The sequence below is a fragment of the Grammomys surdaster genome, unplaced genomic scaffold, assembly GCF_004785775.1.
Source record: "Grammomys surdaster isolate TR1022 unplaced genomic scaffold, NIH_TR_1.0 100, whole genome shotgun sequence".
In the NCBI taxonomy this organism is placed as follows: domain Eukaryota; kingdom Metazoa; phylum Chordata; class Mammalia; order Rodentia; family Muridae; genus Grammomys; species Grammomys surdaster.
This window is the reverse complement of record NW_021604579.1, coordinates 783,260-807,500: the sequence shown is the minus strand read 5'-3', so window position 1 is coordinate 807,500 and position 24,241 is coordinate 783,260. Positions and strand designations below refer to the sequence as shown.

Sequence of the window (24,241 nt, the reverse complement as noted above, 5' to 3'; positions counted from 1 at the left end):
GCGTACCTGAAGGGGCGGTCCCTTAGCCCTTCACCCCTGTCCCAGAATTCCCGGCGGCCGGTGGAGGACCGCCCCCCTTTCCATGTCCCCTCCCCCGTACCGGACTGGTGCTGAGTGGGCGTCTACAGTTCGTTCTGGTTCCTTATGCGCCGGTGCCTGGTGTATTTCAGCCTGGAAGGATGTAGTTGTCACCTTCCCGGTCTCTTACGACTGCCTGCCTGGTGAGAAGGTCATGGTGGTCACCCCGCTGTGCCCAGTGCAGCTGGCCTCGCACACCCTTGGAGCCCGAATCCGGATCTTAGCAGCTGGCACCGGCTTTCCCAGCTTAGGGAACAATTGTGAACTCAGGCTTCAAAGACGCTGGCAGTTGTCAGCGCCGTTTTTATTTTCTTTCGTCCTTTTTATTGGCCTCCAATATGGGATACTCCTGCCTCTGCTTTTTCGGTGCTGGGATTACAGCCATTGTGCCCCTATACCCGGATTCTTTCTTTTTAAAGGTATTATTATTATCATTGTTTGTTGGATTTTTTTCCAGCGTGCATGTCTCCGGCACATGTCTGCTTGATGCCCTAGGAAGCCAGAAGAGGGCCTCGGAGTTACAGAAGGGTTGGGAGCCACGTGGGCACAGAGAAACAAACTCAGGTCCTCTGCAAGAGCAGCTAGTGCTCTTAAACTCTGAGCCTTTGAGAAGTACTTCCCAGCCTGAAGTAATTTTTCCACACCAAAAATCTCAGCACTGGGATTTTAGATAAAGCCTAGCTGTTAGGTTCATTTAGTAAATTCAGTCAACAATTTAAGGGGTTCGCCAGAATCAGGGTTTTATAAAGTGTATTATATCTGGGGGAGGATGAACAGATGCCAAACAAAAAGAACTTGGGTAGAAAAAAAAGGAAATTGCACAAACGAGGACTAAAGCCCACGAAATAACCATCCTCAGTCACGGTGGGAGCAAAGATAAGAGAGGCACTTGTGCCTCTCCCTTTGGCAGTATGGAAGCAGTAGACTGAGAGAAATTAATTTCCCCAGGACCATCCAGAGGAGGACTTGTATTCCAGGAAGAGACGTCACAGGATCCTTACAGCTTCTCAGACCACTCTGCAGAAGACACAAGCTGAGACAATTATGGACAAGACCATTCCTTGACCTGACCAGCTTAGCTGTACACCCTTCTTGCCTTGTTTAAACCTAAACCACATGTCAGGACCCTAAAGATGGTCTTGGAAATCATTACACTTCAGTGAAGTGGCCTCAAGGAATAAATCCCCTTTCTTTCATTAAGAGGATATTGAAGGGGAGTGGCTGAGCCTAGCCTCTTAATCCTGCTGGAGTCTAGTGTTAGACCCTAAGACAATCCAGTAATAAAAGATTGGATATTTGGGAACCATAAAATCTTTATGACAAAACCAAAGTATATTTGAGTAGAAATAGTACCAATGGTTCTGCACTTAAGACAATTGTCTTAGGTTTCCATTGCTGTGAAGAGACACCATGACCAAGGCAACTCTTATAAAGGACAACATTTAATTGCAGCTGGCTTACAGGTTCTGAGGTTCAGTCCATTATCATCATGGTGAGAAACATGGTAGCATCCAGGCAGGCATGGTGCTGGAGGAGCTGAGAGTTCTATATCTTGATCTAAAGGCATCCAGAAGAGAGAGTCTAAAAGCCCAACCCCACAGCGACACACTTCCTCCAATAAGGCCACACCTCCTAATAGAGCCACTCCCTGGGCTAAGCATGTTCAAACCACCACAACAATCTTTATCTTTACTTAATCATAAACAACTGAGAGATTTTAAACAATAATGTAGGTTGGGTGTGTGTTTTAGAATGTCATTGTAGCTACATACAGATAAGAGATGAGTACAGATTTGCTGGAGCAGTGGTTCTTCACCTTCCTAATGCTGTGACCCTTTAATACAGTTTCTCATGTTGTAACCCTCAACCACAGATTATTTTCATTGCTAATTCATAACTGTAATTTTACTGCTGTTATGAATTGTAAATATCTGATGTGTGACCCCCAAGAGGGTTGCTGTTAGGCTAGAACCCCGGATCTTCCACTGCACAAGCTGGGAAACCCCGTCTGCCCTCCTTCCCTCAGCCCCACCCACACAGAAAATTTCCCTGTCTGCTTGGAGAAAACTCTGGGCTGACACGTCATCACTCCTCGTCTCCCTGTTTCTGGCAATCCACCCAAGAGTGCCTACCCAGAGGCTCAGTTTTTGACCATGTATGGACACCATCCCAGCTTTTAGCTGACATGTCATCATTCCTCTCCCAAACTCTACAAAATCCCCTTGCTTTAGCCTAGATGTGTGACTTCACTGACCACCACCTCCTGAGACCAGTGAACCCACCCAAGAGCTGCCTCCTAAGAAACCTACCTTTATCTACTTTTAATCTGGTCTAATCTAGCCAATCAATATCTGTGTCACCAAAGGAGAAAATGCCTATCAGTCTTGACCCACAGGCTGAGAACCTTTGTGCTAGAGGAAGCTCAACAGACAACCTAAGCAATTGGGAAGTGCTAAGAACCTGATGAAGGCATACCCTGGCCTAGAAAGAAGGTAAACTGGGGCTGTCCTAGAATGGTATTTTGCAACTAATTGAGGGAAATACCAGGTGAGAAGAAGTTTCAGCTGGAGAGAGAGTTGGAGCAGTGGTGGTGCAGCTTCCTGACTTAAGGAATGCAGACTTTACTGTAGAGATAGGAAAAGTTTTCAACATACTGAGTTTGAAGTAAGTATAGGAATATCGATATCCACATTGAACATTCTTTGGAGCTCAAGAGACTTCTAAAATGGAGATGCAAATTGGAGAAGTGTAAAGGTCAGTAAGACCAATTAGGTCAAGTGTATGGCCACAGACGAGGATCTGCTGAAAGACAGTCGTGGGGAAAACCATGTCTGTCATCGGCAGGGGGAGAAGTGCCTGTGTGGTACAATGACCCAGCAGGCGCTGGCAACTAGCCAAGCCAAGGGACAGGTTCCAGCAAGTGTCCAGTTTGCAGCTTAGGGGCTGCATTCACCCCAGGATAGTTATGAACTGAGACCAACACAAAATTGTAGCTATTTTGATATCTTCTAAACTCCATTGCAGGATTCTTTAAAGCTTTTAAAAAATTGTGTGTGTGTGTGTGTGTGTGTGTGTGTGTGAGCATGCAGGCACATGCTGGGTTTATGAACTTAAGTGCAGTACTTACAAAGGCAAGAGGTATTGGATAGCCCTGGAACTTGAGTTGCATGCAGTTGTGGATGGCCTGAGGTCCTCTGCAGGAGCAGTATATGTTCTCATTGGCTGAGCCATCTCTCCAGCCCCAACTGCAGAGTGTGAATTTCATGTTGCAATGTCAAGTTTGAACTTCTCTACAAACATAACAAAAGACCTCCTGGGGCAAACCCAGCAACACTCAGCAAGTGTTTGAGTAGCACCTCATGGCATAAACCTATAATCCCAGCTAGCTACTCAGAATACTGAAGTAGAAGCATCAGAGTTCAGCTCCAGCCTGGACAACTTACTGAATCCAGATTCAACAAATTTTAAAAAAGGGGGTGGGGGGCTGAGGATGTAACTCGATTGGTAGGATGCTTGCATACACACAGCTCTGAGCACAGCCCCCAGCACTGCATAAACTAGGTGTGGTGGCCCATGTTTGAAATCCTGACCTTGAGAGTTTAGAGGCAAGAGGATTGTAAATTCAAGGCCAGCCTTGACTACATAATCTTTGAGACCAGATGTGGGGGAAAAACAATACCATTTCAAAAAAAAAAAAAAAAGTTGGTATTGTTTAGTGGTAGAACTTTCAAATTATTCACATTGCCCTAGATTTAACTTAGTATTGTAAATTAATTCTCTAAAACAGCACGGGTATTTAGAGGTGTTTGGAAAGCTGGGTTAAGATGCCTGGAGAAAAGATACTCGAAACTGTGACTCTAGTAAAGGATATGGGTGATATTTTAAAATTAGTTTGTGTGCACACATGGAGCTCAGAGGACAGCTTGTGGAGGCCAGTTTTCCTACCTCGTGGGTCCCAAGGATCAAAATCCGGTATGGTTCTATGCTTAGTGACAAAGGCCTTTACCTGCTGAGTCACCTCTGCAGTCTAGGAGGTAACATTTTAAACAGTAGTTCCCAAATAGCTGTAAATCAGTGAGTCATAGGAAATAATTTATTCATCTACCATGAAATGAGAAAAAATAATTGTGAATTTTTCATAATGCTTAATTTATCATTTTGTGTGTCAGACAGTAGCAACCAACAGAGTGTTTTGGTAAAATCAAAAGTTGCCACCGCTGTTATCAGTTTTTCAAGGTTATATGAGTCCTGAAATTTTAATCAGAATCACCGATTAGAGTTGCTTTTTGTTCTCATGTGCCGGATCATCTTGGAAAGCGTTCCTCCTGTGTATTTTATGGTGTCGGCTCAGCGATGAGTTATAGCTGAAGGACTTTCCGCACTCATGACATTCATAAGGCTTTTCTCCGGTGTGATGTCTCTGGTGTTTCTTAAAGGACGAATCGTGCCTGTAGGCCTTCCCACAGCGGTTACACTCATACGCTTTCACCCCAGTATGGACAGTCTTATGGTTGCTAAGGTGTATCCTCTGCCTAAAGGCCTTCCCACACTCCTTACATTTGTAGGGTCTCTCCCCGGTGTGGATTCGCTGGTGATGTGTGAGATACGCCCTATGACTGAACGTTTTACAGCATGAAGTGCATTTGTAGGGCTTCTCCCCAGTGTGAATTCTCACGTGTTCACTAAGGTGTCTAATCTGTCGAAAGGTCTTCCCACATTCATTGCAGCTAAAGGGTTTCTCTCCAGAATGAGTCCTCAAATGTTGGACCAAGCTGATGTTCTGGCTAAAGGCTTTCTGACACTTATCACATGTGAAAGGTTTCTCTCCAGTGTGAGTCCTGTGGTGCTGGTTAAGCGATGAGCGGTGCCTGAAGGCTTTGCCACACTCCTTACACTTGAAGGGCTTCTCACCAGTGTGGATTCGCTGGTGTGTATTAAGAGATGCGCTCTGACTAAAGGCCCTCCCACACTCCTTACACCGGAACGGTTTCTCACCAGTGTGAATCCTCATGTGCTCAGTAAGGTGAATGGGCTGTTTGAACATTTTTTCACATATATTACATTGGTACATTCTGGTTCTCATGCAGCTCACTGGATGGTTAATTGAATCTAATTTATATTTGTTCCTCTTTCTGGCTGGTTTGTATTTATGGTGCTTCTGTTCTAAAATTACATTGGAACTCTCTGGGTTTTCTAATTGGTTCACTTCTTGGTGTTTCTTTTTGTGGGTCCAAATGGTTTGTCTCATGCCTTTCCCACAGTTTTCCCGGTGCCTCTCTAATAATGTACCATCGTAGCTGGAGGCTTTTTTCAATGGAGAACAAATATCATCCTCTATGAGCCTTCCCCTCATGACACCATGACAGAGCTTCATGGAAATGTCACCCTCTGCAGTTGACTCTCTGGTTTTTAGTTTAGTCTTCACATCTGAATGGGAAAAAAGGAAATGTGAACAACTCATTCATTATGCTTTGAAGAAAATCAAATACTGTAAAGGTCGCAGAAGAGATTTAGATACAGTATGGAAAGCAGCATAAGGTTTTTTGCTGTATTTAGATAGAGTTATACAGAGTGGACAGACAATAGGAATGAATTAAGAAGCAGAAAACGGGGCTGCTCAGTGGGCAGTGCTTGCCTAGCTTACAGGAAGCCCTGGCCACTGCATGAACTAGACTAGATGGCCTGTGCTTGTACCCATCACTCAAGAAGGGGAGGCAGGAAGATCAGAAGTTTAAAGTCATCAATGGCCACACAGAGAGTGCAAGACCAGCTTAAGGCACTTGAGACCCTATCTCAAAAATAAATAAAATGCAAAGAAACAGTGACTAGGTTGTTCGTATCCGATTTAATGTTATCAAATTTGCAACATTCAATTCTCTCTAGGTCTTTCTTTCTTTCTTTCTTTCTTTCTTTCTTTCTTTCTTTCTTTCTTTCTTTCTTTCTGTTTTGTTTGTTTTTGTTTGCTTTTGTTCTGTTTTGAAATGGGGCCTCACATGGCTAAAAGTGCCCCTGAGTTCCTGCTCCTCCGGCCTCTACCTTTCAAATGCTGGCTGTGTGTCACACATCTGGCTTAGCTGTGTTCTAATAACACTGAAAAATGACATTAAAGGCCTATGCCTTCAAGGATATGGCTTTAAACTGACAACTATTTTGAAAATTTATCTCAGAAATATTAAAAACATGCCAACCCTCAACCCCAGTGGTGGTGCACACTTTTAATCCCAGCATTCAGGAGGCAGAGGCAGGCAGATCTCTGTGAATCTGAGGCCAGCCTGGTCTACAGAGTGAATTCCAAGACAGCCAGGGCTACAGAGAAATAACAACAAAAAATTTTTTTAAAAAAATGTTAGCTAGTTTTCTTTCTTAGTAATTCATTCCATCATTACTAATATTTCAGGTGATGGGTCTATTACCCATGAAAGATGTAATTTCCTGTAAGATTTTTTTTTTCGTTTTTCAAGACAGGGTTTCTCTGTGTAGCCCTGGCTGTCCTAGAACTCACTCTGTAGACCAGGCTGGCCTCGAACTCAGAAATCCGCCTGCCTCTGCCTCCCAAGTGCTGGGATTAAAGGCATGAACCACCACTGCCTGGCCCTGTAAGATTTTTAAATCAGTGTGGAAGGATCATAAGCATTTTTGAATTTCAAGCTCTCAACAGAGACAGTAATAAAGTCTAGGTCTATCAAGCTTTGGCTCTGGGCCTGGAGAGGAGAAGGGGATGATGGGAAGAGACCATCTGTGTACTGCTCTCCAAAGCTGAGGGAGAGGAGAAAGCAAGACTGAACTCTGAAACTGGAATTTTGCTATTTCACTGAATTAAATAAATAATTGTTATTTATTTTAGGTCTTTTTGTTTGTTTGTTTTTCAAGACAGGGTCTCAAGTAGCCCAGTCTGGCCTCGATCCTCCTACAAAGGTAAGTATGACCTTGAAGTCCTAATCTCCTGCCCCCGAACTTCAGGAGCCACAGTCGCTGGCTAACTCTTCTGTTTACAAGGTTACCTTTAAGATTCCATCAAGAGACAACAACAACCACAGCAGCTCTCATGCTTTCTCTTTGTTGCTTGCTTTGTGATCCCAGCACGTGCATTTTCTGCCCGTGAACTGTATGTACCCTCAGCCTGTATTGCTCTCGACATTATCTGTTGTGTGTGATAAAACCCAGGAGGATGTACAGGCAAGTGTTGTTTATAACAGGGTAACTTAAGGTCAATATGAACAGTAACTCTGAAAAATCAAGCAGAGTGTGATGATTCTGGCCTGATATTCTGAAAACTGAGGCAGGAGGATCATCTTGAGTTTGAGGCCAGCGTGGACTACCTAATAATGATACCTTGCTTCAAAATGCCCAAAAACAATGAATAAAAGTTTAAAATGTCAAAATAGAAACGTTCAAAGTAAGGTATTACATTTTTCCCCCTTCCCTTCTCCCATGGATCTGGCCCATAGGTTTTATTTATTAATTTATTATATGTAAGTATACTGTCGCTCTCTTCAGACACTCCATAAGAGGACATCAAATCTCATTACGGATGGTTGTGAGCCACCATGTGGTTGCTGGAATTTGAACTCATGACCTCCGGAAGAACAGTCAGTACTCTTAACCGCTGAGCCATCTCACCAGTCCAAGGTATTACTTCTTTCCAGTACTAAACAAAATATAACTCTAAAAAATGTATCACCTATACTAGCAAGTACAAGATTTCACAATAAATCTAACATATGATATGCAATGTGTGTAAGACCTTCATGGAGAAAATCCTGAACCTTTTTATTTTTTGAGATAGTCTTGGGTAAACCAGGCTGGCCCTGAATTCCAGACCCTTCTGCTACTACCTCCTAAACTGCACAGTGGAGGTCACAGATCCCATGATACACATACACATGCACGTCTGTCCGGGTTCATAGACAAGTATTCCTCTAAAAGAGCTGGCTGAGGCAACACTGCTGGGTCATGGCCCAGATGTGCCTTCATTTGGTGAGGGCACACCACATTGCCTTTCAGTCAGCTTCACTGTTTGATGTTTCCAGTCTGCTTGAGGGCTCCCCAAGCTCAGCACTTTTGCCAACACTTTAACATTAATGTAAGTTCACTGGGTGAATATGCTATGAGATCTTTATCTTTCCTGATTGTTTGTGAGAGACAAGTTTTTAAGTTTTTAAATTACATGTGTGTGTGTGTACATGTGCGTACATGTCATAGCACACATGAAGATAGAGGTCAGAAGAGAACTTTCAGGAGCCAGCTCTCTCCTTTCACACTGCGGATCCTGGGACGGCACTTGGGTCTTTAGCTGCGGCAGCAAGGACCTTCCCCTGCTGAGCCATCTCCCCAGCCCTCTACAGGACGTTTTATGAGGTCGTTATGAAGAAAATTATATACATGAGTTAAAAGGAGCATCAAAACTGAAGTTGGGATTATAAAATAACAGTGAGAAAAGGAGACAAAGGAAGCGAAAGAGAGGAAGGTTTGTGGGACGTAACACGGCACTGAGGACAGCAGGTATCTATGAGGTGCTTCATGTCAGGTACTTCTGGTTCTGTGAGGGGATCAGGTTTGACTCCAACGAGGGCAAGGCTTCTCTCCCTTCTAACTACAGAGACTCTCAAAAGAAAGGAGCAATGAGGAAGGGGTGAAATGAGACCTAATTCAGGTACTGTCCGTGCCCTGAGCCTTCCTGACAGCCTGGGAAGACCAAGCATTGTGGCTTATCTACCCAAAGGGATCATCTACCCTGGTCTCACCTAAAATGGAATCCACTGGGCCTCGACTCTCTGCCATCCATGGTCCTTCTCCTCTCTCCAACTGGGAAATCACAGTAGGCTTGGAAAGTTGATATCCTGCTTATGGAGTTAAAGAAAAATTACGAATGTTGATGCTGCTGTTGAAGAACCCAGAGTTTAGCTCCGGCTTTTGCTATTCAGGTTTCCTGATAACCAACAGGGTCACATCTTTCTTTTCCAGCTCTATGAAATAAAGCTGTCCCTTAAGGAAGTCATTAGTTATGCCCTGGTCTTCAAAGGAACAAGACTTCTCTAATACAGAATCCACAGCCAAAACTCAACAAATCCACGACATCAAAAGTTTAGCGACAATGGCTCTTACGATGGCATGGTTTGTAGAAGACAGCTGTTGTGATGGCTAATTTTTAATGGTCAACTTGACACAACCTTAAATCACCTGAGAAGATCCTTAATTGAAGAACTGTCTAGATCAAGTTGGTGTGGGAGACTGTCTTTTATTGATGAGAGAAGACCCCAGTCTACTGTGGGTGGTACCATTCCCTAGTCTGGGGCTTTGGACTATGTTGGCATAGAAAAAGCTAGCTGAAAGCAAGCAAGCAAACAAGGATTTATTCTAGTCTTTGCTCTTTACTGGAGATGTGATGCTTAAGTTTTTGCCTCAACTTCTCCAAGATTATAAGTTGCTTTTTGTGGGGAATTTTATCATAGCAACAAAAATGAAGTAAGATCAGTTGGCTGGCCCTTACCCACTGACACCAGGTTTCTGTAGTTCTCCAGCATCACCTCCCGATACAAATCCCGGTATGCAGGAGCCAGTTGCTCCCATTCCTCCTGGGATAAGTCCACAACTATGTCCTTGAAAGTCAACGATTCCTGCAATATCAAACAGTCAGAGGAGTCAGAGTCCACCCCAGTCAAAGTCTAAGGAGTCCTGGTAGTATTCCAAGTTCAGAGATTCCACACCAATTTGACACCAGGAGCAGGCTCTGGGTCTGTCAGGAGATTTTCTAAAGACTGCTATAATTAAATATATAGGATATAAAAGAAACATGAAGAAGTGCAAACACCAGTGAGAGTTGAGGTGATCTTGTTTTGGGGTGCTATGGAAAGCAGTGTTCTCTGAAATGTACTGTTTGGCTATAGGCAGTGATCAATGGGGGAAGAGTCATGTGGAAATCTTGGGGAAGAGTATTCCTGAATGATCTAAAAGGCCTCAGAGTGAACATCTGTCTGAGGAGGAAGGTTGCAGTAAGAGGTTAGAAGAAGGCATCTGATCCCAGGGAAATGAAGTTACGGATGGTTACGAGGTACCTTGTGGGTTCTGGAAAATGAACCCAGGTTTTTGCAAGAGCAGCAAATGTCAGTGTCACTTAAGGTAGGCTGGACTGATAAAGACAACAGGGTAGCTGGGCTTATGAGAATGCACCACCATGGACTTTTAAGGGAAGCCAAAGATCATTAGAGGACAAAAGTGGAACACTGAAAAAGTATTCAATCCAAAGGAAGGTAGTAAAGATGGCCAAAAAGTAACAGTGCAATCAGGACAAAGAATAAAATACACACGAACGAAGCAACCACATCAACGACCAACTATGTGAGTGGACTAAACAAGCAAGAGCTGGCTATGGAAGTCACACTGCAGACAGAGGCTTAAAGTAAGAGGGACAGGAAGGTGGCTTTGTGCAAGCATAGTGGAAAAACCAGAGAGTCAAGTTAAAGTGGACTGTAGGCAAAGCCACAATGTTAGACCTTAAAAAGGAGGGAGGAGGGAAGAAGAGGAGGAGGAGAAGAAGAAGAGGAGGAGGGAAGAAGAAGAGGAGAAGAAGAAGAAGAAGTGTTGGGAGCCAACTCTAAGCAGAAAGCGGCTATCATCTTTGCAGCCATCTTGAGCCATATACCTTGACAAGAGACTTGTTTTCAACAGCCCACAACAGCTGAGCACACTCTGATAAATGTTTTTCTCACATCTCTTGTTTTGTTGTTTATTGCCCCCAGCTGCAGGGTGCACGTGGTAAAGTGTCTTCAGCTGTGTTCCCTGCTTATGCTTATATATACCCATGATTTCCTTTCATTAAAAGAGAGACTTGAGGAGAGAATAGACCAGACTCTGTCTCGTTTCTTCACGTCTCTCGTCCCTCTGTCCCCACTCTCTCTCTTGCTAGACCCTGACTCACAGATTAGAGCAGCATAACGGACAGTTACAAAGTGTCCCCCAAACGTGGGGCAACAAGAACGAGGGGCCCAGTGAGGGATGTTACTGGAAGAAGGGTCGACTGAAAATTCAGAAGTGAAACAGAGGCGATTGTGGCAGGAAACAGCCGTGTGGAGATCAGTAGGTCATAGTAATGATAATGGGGCAAGAAATAAGTCAGCCTGAACTCAACTCTCTGTTTTTGTTTTGTTGTTTGCTGTTTACGTGTATCAATTGTCTGCTTTTGTTTCGCTGTTTAAATGCTGTCTTTCATGTTCAAAAGAAAAAGAAAAGCATAGAATCCAAAATATGACCAAAGGTTGAAGTAGTCTGTCAGAGCCAGATTGTGCTGACCTAGAGGAAGAGACAGCCAAAAATTACGACCCTGAATGGTCCTCTTCCCATAGGCCCCCTCTCTTTGCTCCTGCACCTCCAGATGCTCCTGCTATGGAGATGGTGGTTGTAGATCCCAGAAAGGAGTTGCAGGACAAAATTTCTTAAACAACAAATTTCTTAAACAACAAGTAGAATTAGAGGAAGAGTATCAGGACTTAATTAATCAGCTACAAAAATTAAAGACAGGAAAGATGTCTCAAGAGGACAAAGAAAATCCCCCAGATCCTCGAGTTCCTCAACCCAGAGTCCAAAGGCAACCCCTGTCCTCTGGTTTTAGTTCAGCCACAGATCAGCCAGAGGAGAGAGAGGTTAAGGTTTTCCCTGTATCAGAGACTAGAGATGCTCAAGGGGTTGCGTGGAGACATCACACAGGGTTTAATTTTCAAATTGTTAAAGAATTAAAAAATTCGGTGGCACAATACGGTGCCACTGCTCCCTTTACTCTTGCAATCTTAGAATCTGTTGCAGAGGAGTGGCTGACTCCTGGTGATTGGGATACTCTAGTGAGAGCAGTTCTTAGTGGTGGTGACCATTTTATTTGGAAATCCAGAGTATCACGAGAATTGTAAAGAGACAGCTAGGAGAAACATTTAGGCAGGTAATGGTTGGTCCTTTGATGCCTTAGTAGGAGAAGGGCACTTTGCTTCTAGTGATAATCAGATGCAATATGACCCAGGCTTATTCACTCAAATTCAAAATACAGCCATGAAGGCTTGGCACAAACTCCTGGTAAAGGGAGACCCTGGTGCATCTTTGACCTCAGTCAGACAAGGGCCTGATGAAAGATTTTCTGATTTTGTTCATCGATTAATGACAACAGCAGAGAGGATTTTTGGTAATGCAGAGACAGGTGTAGATTATGTGAAACAACTTGCATATGAAAATGCCAATTCTGCCTGCGAGGCGGCCATTAGACCCTATAGGAAAAAGACAGACCTTACTGGGTATATCAGACTCTGTTCTGATATAGGGCCCTCCTACCAACAGGGCTTAGCTATGGCAGCTGCCATACAAAGACAATCAATAAGAGATTTTTTGACAAGTAGAGACAAAAAGGCCTGTTTTAAATGTGACAAGCCTAGACACTTTGCAAAATATTGCAAAGCAGAAAATGAGTTAACCCAGAGACAACCAGAAAACAGCCTGGGAAATGCCCACGTTGCAAATGTGGAAGGCATTGGACTAGTAAATATAGGTCCAAGACAGATACACAAGGAAACACCCTTCCCCATAATCAGGAAAACGGGAACAGGGGCCAGCCCCAGGCCCTGAACCAATATAAGCCAAAACAGGCTTATGGGACAGTCAGTTTCATACCAACAAACAACAACCCCTTTCAGGACTTAGTCGAACAACACCAGGAAACACAGAAGTGGCCCTCAGTTCTGCCACCCACACAGTATTAATCCCAGAAATGAGACCTCAGGCCTTACCCACCGGAGTGTTTAGACCACTCTATCCAAATGTGTTTGGCCTGATAGTGGGAAGATGCAGTGCTACTATACAGAGACTACAAATTTTTCCTAGAGTTATAGACAATGATTATCAAGGTGAGATTAAGGTAATGGCCAAGACAATACAGAATATAGTCACCATTCCTACAGGAAAGAAGATAGCTCAACCATTGTTACTTCCATTGATCTCTACTAATCATAAATATAAGAGTCCTAAGAGAGAAGATCAAGGCTTTGGTTCCTCTGATACATACTTTGGTTCCTCTGATTCTCAAACGACAGATGCCACACGCTGGCTGCCAGAGAGACTGATTAAAAAAATAGACAACAATAACAAATTCAGAGAGGAGAAATCCCCTGAGAAACATATTTTTTCTTTACAGGAAACATGAAGATGCTTCACAATTGTCTTCAAACAGGAATAGATCAACCAACATACCAGACTTGAGAAGTTCTCAGTGCAAAAGAAGACATCACCACCCACACCTCCAGGACGGCTCTATTAGACTTTTGGTTCCCTGATTTATGATTTAGTGAGATACATTGTTTAGACTCAAAAAAAAAAAACCCATTACCACAATTACTATAGTTTTTTGGGTTTAAGATTGACTAGGACAGAAATGGAGATTTTCTTTATTTGTTTTGTTAAGATCAAAGCTATGATCAGTTCTGTACTTCTATAGATTTAGATTTAGAAAGAATGGAATCTGCTATAATACATTTGTAAAATTCATTATCCTTCTTAGCTGAAATAGTGCTACAGAATAGAAGAGGCTTATACTTTTTACTCCTCCAATAGAGAGAGTTGTGTGCTACCCTAAAAAGAGTGTTGCTTTTACACTAACCATTCAGACATTGCTAAGTCCTTGTCTCTCAGGTTCACGCTGTTCAACAAACTGATGGCTTTTGTATGACAACAGATAGACACTATTCAAATGAAACCCATACAGGTCCATTATTACAGGCTAGAAGTAGGGGACTCTAAAACCTCTGTCATCAAGACTGACTAAGATTAACCCCTAACTTATGCGCTAAGCAGGATAGTCAATGACGGGTAAGAGAACGTCTCAAGACCCTTGCCCCTATCTGGGAGGCCTCACCATCCTAAGACAGGAGCTCAACCAATGGCTGTTGAGTATCCAAAGACGGGAAAGGGAGGCTGGGGTCCTTTGTTCCAACCTAAGGCAGGCACGGTTTCTGTGAGTTTTCCCAGCCTTCCCTTTTGAAAAAAAAAATTAAAAGGGGGGACCTGTTGGGAGCTGACTCTGAGCAGAAAGCGGCTATCATCTTTGCAGCCATCTTTGAGCCATATACCCTGACAAGAGACTTGTTTTCAACAGCCTACAACAGCTGAACACACTCTGATAAATGTTTTTCTCACATAGCTTGTTTTGTTGTTTAGTGCCCCCAGCTGCAAGATGCACGTGGTAAAGTGTCTTCAGCTGTGTTCCCCTGCTTATGCTTATATATACCCATGATTTCCTTTCATTAAAAGAGAGACTTAGCCAGGCGGTGGTGGCGCACACCTTTAATCCCAGCACTTGGGAGGCAGAGGCAGGTGGATTTCTGCGTTCGAGGCCAGCCTGGTCTACAGAGTGAGTTCCAGGACAGCCAGAGCTACACAGAGAAACTCTGTCTGGAAAAAAAAAAGAAAAAAAGACTTGAAGAGAGAATAGACCAGACTCTGTCTCGTTTCTTCACGTCTCTCGTCCCTCTGTCCTCTCTCTCTCTCTCTCTCTCTCTCTCTCTCTCTCGCTAGACCCTGACCCACAGATTAGAACAACAAACCAGACAATTACAAAGTGGCCCCCAAACGTGGGACAAACGGACGGTTACAAAGAAGGAGGAGGAGGAAGGCACTTTAGACAAGTCTAAGTAGGTTTGGGGTGGGATCCTTTAACTCACAGGGCTATTTCATAAAGCTAAGGAGGTTTATTTAAGGAGATGGTCCAAGGCCTGGCAGCTTTAATCCTAGCAGAAGAAGGTGGCTCTCTGAGGCCATGGTATACACTTCCAAAGTCTGAGCTCTCTGGTCTACAGAGCAAGTCCCAGGATAGCCAGAGCTACACAGAGAAACCCTTTCTCAAAAAATAAAAATAACTATTATCATTATTATTCAAACAAAACTGTCAGAACTAAGGAGACAGAAGTCAAAAAATCACAATGACAAACTTAAGATCCTCTGTCAACAACTGATGGGACCAGTAAATAAAAATGTGTCAAAGAGGGAGCTGGGCTACAGCTCAGCTGCTGAACCGCTTGCACAGCATCAAGAAGCCTGGCTTCATCCTCAGCCCTGTAAACTGAGTGACAGCGTAAACCTCTAACCCCAGGGCCCACGCCCTAGGCATGGAGGGAGGTGGGTCAGAAATAAAGGTCATCCTTGGATACACAGCCAATTCTATGTAGTGAGTTTAGGGCCATTCTGGGCTACGTGAGACCCTGGTCAAAAGAAAAACAAAACTATGAAGGATGAAGATCTGAATAACACCATTCCTTCACAACTATAAAATCCACATAAAACTTTAAAAAAATAGTCTACAGACTTTTTAAGGCATTGTAGAGTTAAATTCAGTTGTAAGACAGAATGTGTAAGTTTCATGTCCTCTCTTCCAGGGGTGGAATGGAGTACTGATTGGAAAGGAGCTTGAAGGAACTTCCTAGGACAAGAGAATTCTCTATTTTTTATTATTAGTTTGCTCCCATAGTACATGCATGTCAAAATAGGGGTACTTTTTAATTTCCTGTACTTTCCTCTTTAAAGATTTATTTATTTTATATTATGTGTATGAATGCTTTGCCTGAATGCACTGTGTGCACAGTGCCTGAAGAAGCCAGAAGAGGACTCCTGGCACTGGAGTTAGACAGTTGCCACCCTCCCGACTGCTGCTGCTATCTAACCTGGGTCCTTTGGAAGAGCAGCAAGTGCTTTCAATGTCTGAGCTCTCTAACTCCTGTCTGTCTGTCTGTCTGTCTGTCTAAAATACAGCCTTGCTATGTAGCCAAGACTTTTTTCCCAATTGCTACAATTCCACCCATAGCAACTCTCTCACTCCTAAGTACTGGCGTTCCAGATGTGCCACCATACCCACTGAGTCATACATCTGTATTTTCCTACAGGTCACTTGCACTTCAAATTTGAATAAAAACGCAATCCTTCCCTGGTGCTGAGAACCTAGGCTTTTATTTTATTTTATTTTATTTTATTTTATTTTATTTTATTTTATTTTATTTTTGGTTTTTTTGAGACAGGGTTTCTCTGTGTAGCCCTGGCTGTCCTGGAACTCACTCTGTAGACCAGGCTAGCCTTGAACTCTCGAACTCAGAAATCCGCCTGCCTCTGCCTCCCAAGTGCTGGGATTAAAGGTGTGCACCACTGCCTGGCAAATAACTGTTTTTCTGTTTTGTTTTGTTTTTTGTTTTGTTTTTTTATGTGTATTGGAATGAGGGTGTCAGATCTCCTGGAACTGGAGTTACAGACAGATGTGAGCTGCCATGCTGGGAACTGAACCCCGGTCCTTTGGAAGAAGAGCTAGTGTTCTTAACCATTGAGCCATCTCTCCAGCCCCCGGCTTTTTTGTTTTGTTTTAGTTTTTTCAAGACAGGGTTTCTCTGTGTAGTTCTGGCTGTCCCTGGAACTCACTCTGTAGACCAGGCTGGCCTCGAACTCAGAAATCCGCCTGCCTCTCCCTCCCAAGTGCTGGGATTAAAGGTGTGCGCCACCACAGCTCAGCCAGGTTTTAATTCTTAATCACATTTACTACTTATGCATCAGGAGAGTATTATAGAGTGCTCTGGAGGCCAGAGGACGCCTTGTGGAAGTTGGGGCAGGGTCTCCTCTCTGAACCTGAGCCTGTCCTTCCTCAACCAGTAAGCCCCAGTGATCCTCCTCTTTCCAGGCCCTACAGCACTGGGATTACAAACACACCCAGATTGTTACGCTGAGGGTGAGATCTAACTCAGGCCTTCACCACTGTGGAGTGAGTACCCCTGTCTGTTTTAAGCCCTCTCTTAAAGCCTATTTTACTTATGTCTATCTTAGATGCCAAGTAATTCTGTTGGCTGGGGCCGGGGTATAACTGTATTACTCTCTTTACTTTCTACTTTGAAATTAGGGTAATGTTCCAGATGAAGCCACAATAAAACTGGAAACTGCCACCAGAGAAACTTTCTATGTGAGTGATTTGTCTGGGTCTCCCCAGATTGAATTATTGGTATTAACCTACTTCCCCTTCTCAAAAAAGGTGGTTTATATCCTTAAAAACTAATAAGGAATGTCAAGAAAAATCGAGGAAACTCCAACTCACCTGGGATTCTGCTGCACGGATGCCAGGGGTCACTCCATCAGCTATGCTTTCTTGTTGCGTTCCATCAGCTTCATGGTATAGCAGAGCTATGGAAGGAGAAGAAGCATGAGGTATGCACCTTCCCAGCTCCCCAGTCCCACAGGCAGGGGCTCCTTCCCCACACACTCACAAAGAGCATGAAGCCTTGGCTGGCCTGGAACTCAGAGACCTGCCTGTGTCTGCCTCCTGATCTCTGAGACTCAAGCTCTCCACACCACACTGGACTTGCTCTTGTCTAGACAGGGTCTCACTCGGTAGCTCAGGCTGACCTCGGCTGCACACTCAGCTGGGCACCATACTCTTTTATTATTATTATTAACTGATTAATTTAGACACTGGGCACCACATTCTTAAGCTTTGATTAGGCTGAACACCCCCAACTCTATGGTTCACTTTGAAACCCACTCCTTTAAGTATAAATTTTTCTATCCTTTCTCCAATAAAAACTAAGACACTTTCTAGACCTGATTCTGTGGTATCTGCCTCAGGAAAATCTTAGTCCATGCATTGAGAAGATGGCTTCTTGCCCATTGTATATCAAAGAACCTTTTTTTTAAGGTTATTAAACAAAAACCTTATTAGTTTTATCTTTGTCTCCCTCGACAATTACTAATTATTATTATGCATCATAACTTACTCATGCCAGGCATGGTGGCACACCATGGTGGCACACAACTCTAACCCCTGCACTTGGAAGGTGGAAGTGGGGGGATAAAGAGTTAAAGACCAGCCTCTGCTACATAGCAATCCAAACTGGAGCCTGGGCTGGGCTATACATGAGATACCGTGACCAAACAAATACCACCACTGACAACAACAAGAGGTAATATTCATTTTTATCAACTGTTAAGGTGCTTAGTCAGGGCTGGAGAGATGGCTCAGTGGTTAAGAGCACTGACTGTTCTTCTGAAGGTCCTGAGTTCAATTCCCAGCAACGACATGGTGGCTCACAACCATCTGTAATGGGGTCTGATGTCCTCTTATGGTGTGTCTGAAGACAGTGACAGTGTACTCACATACATAAAATGAATAAATAAGTAAATAAATAAATAAATAATTAAAAAAAAAGATGCTTAGCCAAAGTCCCTCAGCTAGAACAAAAAACACTGGGCTGAATACAAGACCACACAAAACACTGACTCCTCTTCCTACCCTACTCTGAACAGACTAAGACTTGGGCATGTCTTAAAGGAATTCACAATTTAGGCACCATGAGAGCAGCCAGGCATTCTGTTCCCACCTCTCAGAGGAAGACGACGATAAAAATATTACAAAAAAGACTGACTAGGCAAAGACAACCAGGAGCTCTGCAGAAAACCTGAGACTCACGGACAGAGAGAGACCTCTGACTCCCTGATCCTGAATTAGACCCTCACACTCAGGAACTGGCAGTGGGGGGAGGGGGCACATCCTGTGGCCTTTCTTCCTGTTGCATATTGTTCCTGGGGATGGGAAAAAGAAGGGGCACACAGTAAAAGTCATGAGGAACCAGAGGTAGGAGCCCAGCATTTCCTTCACAAATATCTCCTGACCCCCAAACCACAAGCATGAACCACACATGGCCTTCTTACCCCTAAGTTATTCCCAAGGGACCACCCCTTCTCCCAGATTTGCCTGTTCTCACCTTCTCCTTCAAACATTTTTGTCACATCCTCCCACAGGGACACCCCCTCCTTGGTCTTCCTGGGATGGTTCAACTTCACCCAGGCGCTGGCCTCAGTGGCCAAGGTGATCAGGAGCTGCTGAGGCATGATGGCTCCGGCCTGATTGGGGATGGATGCTTCTAGTGGGGAAACTGCTGGAACTTTCGATGACAGGCTTCCTGGTCGTATGGTCCTCAGACCATTATCTTTTACCCTCGAAAGTCTGTTGAGACCCTGCAACGTCAGAGACCATCGTGACCTGAAGAACCCTGGGTACAGATGCTGCATCTTTGGGAGGCAGTCCTGTGAGCTGCTTTGAGGGCTTCAAATTCACTCTGTAGACCAGGATGGTCTTGATCTCAGAGATCTCATGCCTCTACCTCCTGAGTACTGGGATTAAAGGTGAGCACCACTATGCCTGGCTGTACTTTCTTTTAACTTTGTCTGTCTGTCTATCTGTCTGTCTGTGCTTGTGCCATGGTGCCCAGCTGGAGGGCACAAGATAGTTTATGGGAGTCTATTCTCTTCTTCCACCACGTGGGTCATAGGGATTGAACTCAGGCTGTAAGGCTTGGCAGCAGGTGCCTTTCCCTATGCCATCCCACTAATCTGCTTTATATGCCTAAAGAGCAAAAGGCAAGAAAGGAGAGAGCCAGAGAACCATCATACACCCAGAAGTCCAGAAATGTGTTTATAACTGCACAAAGGCCTAAAATATTTGGCACTGATACTGAAATAATACTGTCCTGGATACAGAAATAAGCAAGTCTCAGCTCCAAACAAATAGATACACAAGTACCAAAAAATGTACAAATGTTCACACGCCCTGACCTGACTTGTAATCTGCATGCCCCTTCTGCCTGCTTACATATTTGGAGTCAAGGAAGAATTTTTGATGTCAGACCTGTATGTAAAGCTGAGACCTGAGGCACTTCAAATCTGAGCTTCAGTTTCCCCTTCTATAAAATGTGGATGGTAACTGTACTGCACAGGGAGGCAGCCTTGAGACAATGTTAGGTCTACAGGAAACTCTAAATTAACAGTTAAAACCTTTTTTATTTTAAAGCTGTACAATAAACCTTATCTTAATTAAAAAAAAAAAGATTTTACATGTGTTAATTTTGGGGTTGGAGGTCACATGACAACTTTTGAGAGTTGGTTTTCTCCTTCTACCCGAGCATCAGACCTGGCTGCAAAAGCCTTTACCGGCTGAGCCATCTCACCAGTACCAGTGGGTATTATCTTTTAAAGTTATTTTAGAAAACAATTAGAGAGCTCAGCTTGAGTATCTCAGTTGATAAAACAATAATTCACGGGGCTGCGTTTTGTCATAAGCAAGCAGCAACCGTCATCAACACACACCCAAGATGCCCAGCAGCTGGTGAAATGAATCCTCGGTTCAGACGCAATAAAAACTGAGAGGGGTACGTGCTGCCACAGAGCTGGAGAGGAGGAACTACGGTATGTCAAGTGCAACTAGAACCACTGCAGAATTGACCATAGCAGCAAAATTGGAAACAACCCAAATCCATCATCTGAATCGCCCATTCAGCATATGAATAGTTGCTGACACCCAGATCAGATCCAGTGGACCTGATACCCCAAAAGCAACTCTCTCCCGGGGAGGGGGCAGTTATTTGAAGTCTGGGGAGTGGGAAGGAAAGGTGAAAGACTACCTGTCCAAAGAGACCGGAGCTGGTGCAAATAGCCCCGAATAGGTAAAAAGTCTCGTTACTAAGTGCAGAAACTTTGTGCTGTTTCTTCCGAAGCAGCTGGCAATCACAGAAGCTTGCTGGACGACCCACCCGCAGAGCTTCGCAGGCAGCCACCGGGACCATCCCGCGGCCCGGCAGCGGAGCCGCCTACTCACCAGAGGATCTCCGGAGCAGCCCCGGGCGGCCGCGGATCCGTTCCCGCCAGCCTTCCACGCTCACACCGCGGCGCTCAGCGCGCACCGAGGCTTCTGTGGAGACGCACCGTCGGCCTCGGGACCAGACACCGGCTTCTCCCACTTCTCACTCGCCGTACCCAGGAGCGGAGCTCCGCGTGCATGGGCGTCCTGCCTGGCCTTCGGCCCCAGCCGAGGACGTGCAGCGCCGGCTGCAGCTCAGATGCCAGAGCTCGGCCGTCTCACCCCGCCCCTCTAGCCGGGTCCCAGTCCCGGAGCCTCCACCCCGGACCCGCCCACCCCACACCGCCCGCGTCGGCGCTCTGCCCGTGGCTCCGCCCACCCGGGTGCCTTGCGACCCAGATACCGGAAGCCGGAAGCGGCCGGGGCAGACCCAGGGGCGGGGTCCAGCGGAGCCGGCGACTCCTGCTGAGGGTCTCCAGGACCCGGTGGCCCGGCGAGTCTTCCTGGGGAAGCCGCTTCTCCGTCATTCTTTCATTCTTCTTAAGGCTTCAGGATGCAGCCTTAAATAGCACGCAGTTCCTGCTCTCTCCTAATCTCATTCTGGTGAATTCGATAAGTAGAAAATAGAGACTCCAAAAGACAACAGGGGCCTAGAAAACAATAAACTTAAAAAAATAAAACAACCAAAATTCCTGGATATGTATTTTTAATGTCCCTAAAGACATGTATTAGTTTGCTTAAGGATGCCCCCCCCACTCAAAAAAAAAACTAACAAAACACTTCACACCGGTGACTTAAACAATGGGAATTTATTTTCCCATGGTTCTGGAAGGTAGAGGCCCTTTCTTCCCATATTCTCACGGGGTATTTCCTATGTGCCTGTAGCTAGGGGAAGCGTCTAGAGGCTCTAAGACCAAATTTCCTCTTAAAAGTCGCCAGTCCAACTGAGTTAGCCTTCCTCAGTTCCTCAATTTAACTTATCTCTTTAAAGGTTCAGTCAACATATGGCATTGAGAAAATAAAACTGAGCCCATTGGAAGATACAGAAGAGATGGCGACAGAGGAGAGATTTCCCAGAGCAAAAATATGGAAAGCCAGCATCCAGAAAGTTAATTCAAGTTGAAAGCAGCTTTTGCCCAGCTGTCTGGAAAATAGAACTTTCATACTGCACTCAGAGAAGGGGCAGGAAAAAGAGAGCAACTTGGTACAGATATAGGAAATCCTCTTTACATGAATAGAACCTTAAAGGGCTGAGGGTTCTCTTTGTGTGTGTGTGTGTGTGTGTATGTTGGGGTGAGAGGAAGATAAGTAATGAAACAACACGGGAGAAATTTATGAACTGCAAAAAATTTTGTGTCATTGCTGAGATCTTGGTTCAAAGTCATCTCTGTCTGTCCATTGAGTTGAAGACAGTGGAACTTGAGCTGTAAATGAGGCCAGCTTGGTCTACAGAATGAGTTCCAGGATGGCCAGGGCTACACAGAGAAAGAAAGGAGAAAGAAAGGAGAAAGAAAGGAGAAAGAAAGAAAGAAAGAAAGAAAGAAAGAAAGAAAGAAAGAAAGAAAGAAAGAAAGGAAGGAAGAACACCTGATTTGGACTATTTTGGCAGACACCTGGAAACTCTAAACAAATTTTGAAGGCTCATTGATTTGTGTGTGTGTGTGTGTGTGTGTAAGTAAGTAAACAACCTAATAAAGGTCTTCAATGCATGTTGTAACTCAGAGTGACCACTGAAAGAACAGAAGCATGCAACTTCCAGTCGGGAAGAGGGAAAGGAGTAAAGCAGACTGGGCTGCTTCATCAAAGGCGGCTGGGAAAGTGTTCTCTGGTGTGACGCTGTTCGGACAAAGACCTGCAGTAGTCAGGACATGCTCTCTATAGAAAGACTGTCTTAGCAGAGAGCAAAGCCCCTAAGACGGAACGTGTGTAGCAGTAACAGCCAGCAAATTTCAGTATGGTTTGAGGCAAACCATGGTTAAAAAAACCATTGAGGCTATTCTGAATGAAATCGGATGCCAACGAAAAGTATAGAACTGAGAATCAGCATGACCCAACTTCTATTTTATTACATTTGTTTTTAGTGTGTGTGTGTTCGCATATATTCTCTCTCTCTCTCTCTCTCTCCCTCTCTCTCACACACACACTCACATACACACACACACACACACACACACACACACACACACAAAACCTAAGAATAACACACTTTACTCACTGTCTTCCTTTCCTTGGCTTGTTTCCTCTACTTCCCACTGGTGTTTCCTGAGTTTCACAAATATATGACTTATATGCCCTTCTTTGTCTCAGGGTCTGCTTCTGAGATAGCCCAGATTAGTCCCTGAATGTGTGAACAATGCACCTGGAAGCCAGGCTCTCCTGTGAAATGAGCTATCATGTGTAAACAGCCTCACTACCCTCCACCAAAAACTAGTGTCCTTGAGATCTCACAATTAGTCTATGTGTTATAGTTTTTGCACCACATCTTGGAAAGACAGTCCACTAAGCTGCCCGTGTAGCAACTTGTATTTTCCAAGACACAGGACTCTGCCCTGATTAATTTCAGTTGATATTTAAAAAGATAAGTTCATTATGGTTAAAATTGTCCTTCAGAGTCACAATTACCCTGCTCTGAGCTTCTGCTTCCAGTGAATTTGATCAGTTCTTACTTATTTTTGAGACAAGATCTAGAAATCCTACACTGACCTCAAACTCACAGCAACCCTCCTGCCTCGACTTGCAAGTGCTGGGATTTCTTCAGGCATGCCCAGTTTCTATTTAGCTTATAGATCTTCCCAACCCACTAGAAAACCCCAATTTTTATGGGAGCTTTTTCTCTTCCAACAAACAATGTACCAGCACATGAGGACACACAGAGGACTATCCCTCCCTTTCTCTCTGGACAGGGTCTTATAAATCCACAGGACAAGTTGAATGGGAAAAGAGAAAAGTAACATTTTGGAAACTGGAATAATTTCCATTCTCTCCACTAAGCTATTGCATAAATATACCATGATTTAGTTACCCATTTTTCTTTCTTTTTTTTTAAAGATATTTATTTATTTATTATATGTAAGCACACTATCGCTGTCTTCAGACACCCATATGAGGGCATCCGATCTCATTGAGGGTGGTTGTGAGCCACCATGTGGTTGCTGGGATTTGAACTCATGACCTCCAGAAGAGCGGTCAGTGCTCTTAACTACTGAGCCATCTCACCAGCCCCCCATTTTTCTGTTAATGGACATTTAGATTGTTTCTAGCTTTGGGAGATTATGAATTATGCTTTCCTAAACACTTTTATGCTTCTAACACAGGCATTTCTAGTTGGAGCACACCTAGGGGTAGATATGTTCCCTATTAGTAATCGTAATAGTTAACACTAAAGCATTCTCCCAAGAACTTGAATCCGTTTATATTCCCATCCATTACAGTTGCTCCACATTCTAACACTTGGAATTGTATTTTTTCATTTAGTCATTCTGGAACACACCACACACACACACACACACACACACACACACACACACACACACACAC

At 44.2% G+C, this 24,241-nt stretch overlaps 1 protein-coding gene across 1 annotated transcript; it reads right to left on the bottom strand.

Moving 5' to 3' along the window:
- Positions 1–4,156: 4,156 nt before the first annotated feature.
- On the bottom strand, positions 4,157–20,768 carry LOC114639517 (zinc finger protein 69-like). The gene is made up of 6 exons (XM_028788283.1): positions 20,723–20,768; positions 18,834–19,086; positions 17,171–17,256; positions 9,569–9,695; positions 8,823–8,918; positions 4,157–5,505 (listed from the first exon to the last, which is right to left on the bottom strand). Exons 2-6 carry the CDS (start codon positions 18,958–18,960, stop codon positions 4,352–4,354), a joined length of 1,590 nt encoding a protein of 529 aa, XP_028644116.1. The 5' UTR covers positions 18,961–19,086; positions 20,723–20,768; the 3' UTR covers positions 4,157–4,351.
- Positions 20,769–24,241: the final 3,473 nt, after the last annotated feature.

Bases quoted from the DNA above. Each gene is read 5' to 3' on its own strand.
- LOC114639517 (XM_028788283.1), bottom strand. From the start codon at position 18,960: ATGCCTCAGCAGCTCCTGATCACCTTGGCCACTGAGGCCAGCGCCTGG. The intron at 9,696-17,170 runs GTGAGTTGGAGT...TTGATATTGCAG, and splicing joins TCCGTGCAGCAGAATCCCAG to GAATCGTTGACTTTCAAGGA. The intron at 5,506-8,822 runs GTGAGACCAGGG...TTTCCCATTCAG, and splicing joins CCCAGTGGATTCCATTTTAG to ATGTGAAGACTAAACTAAAA.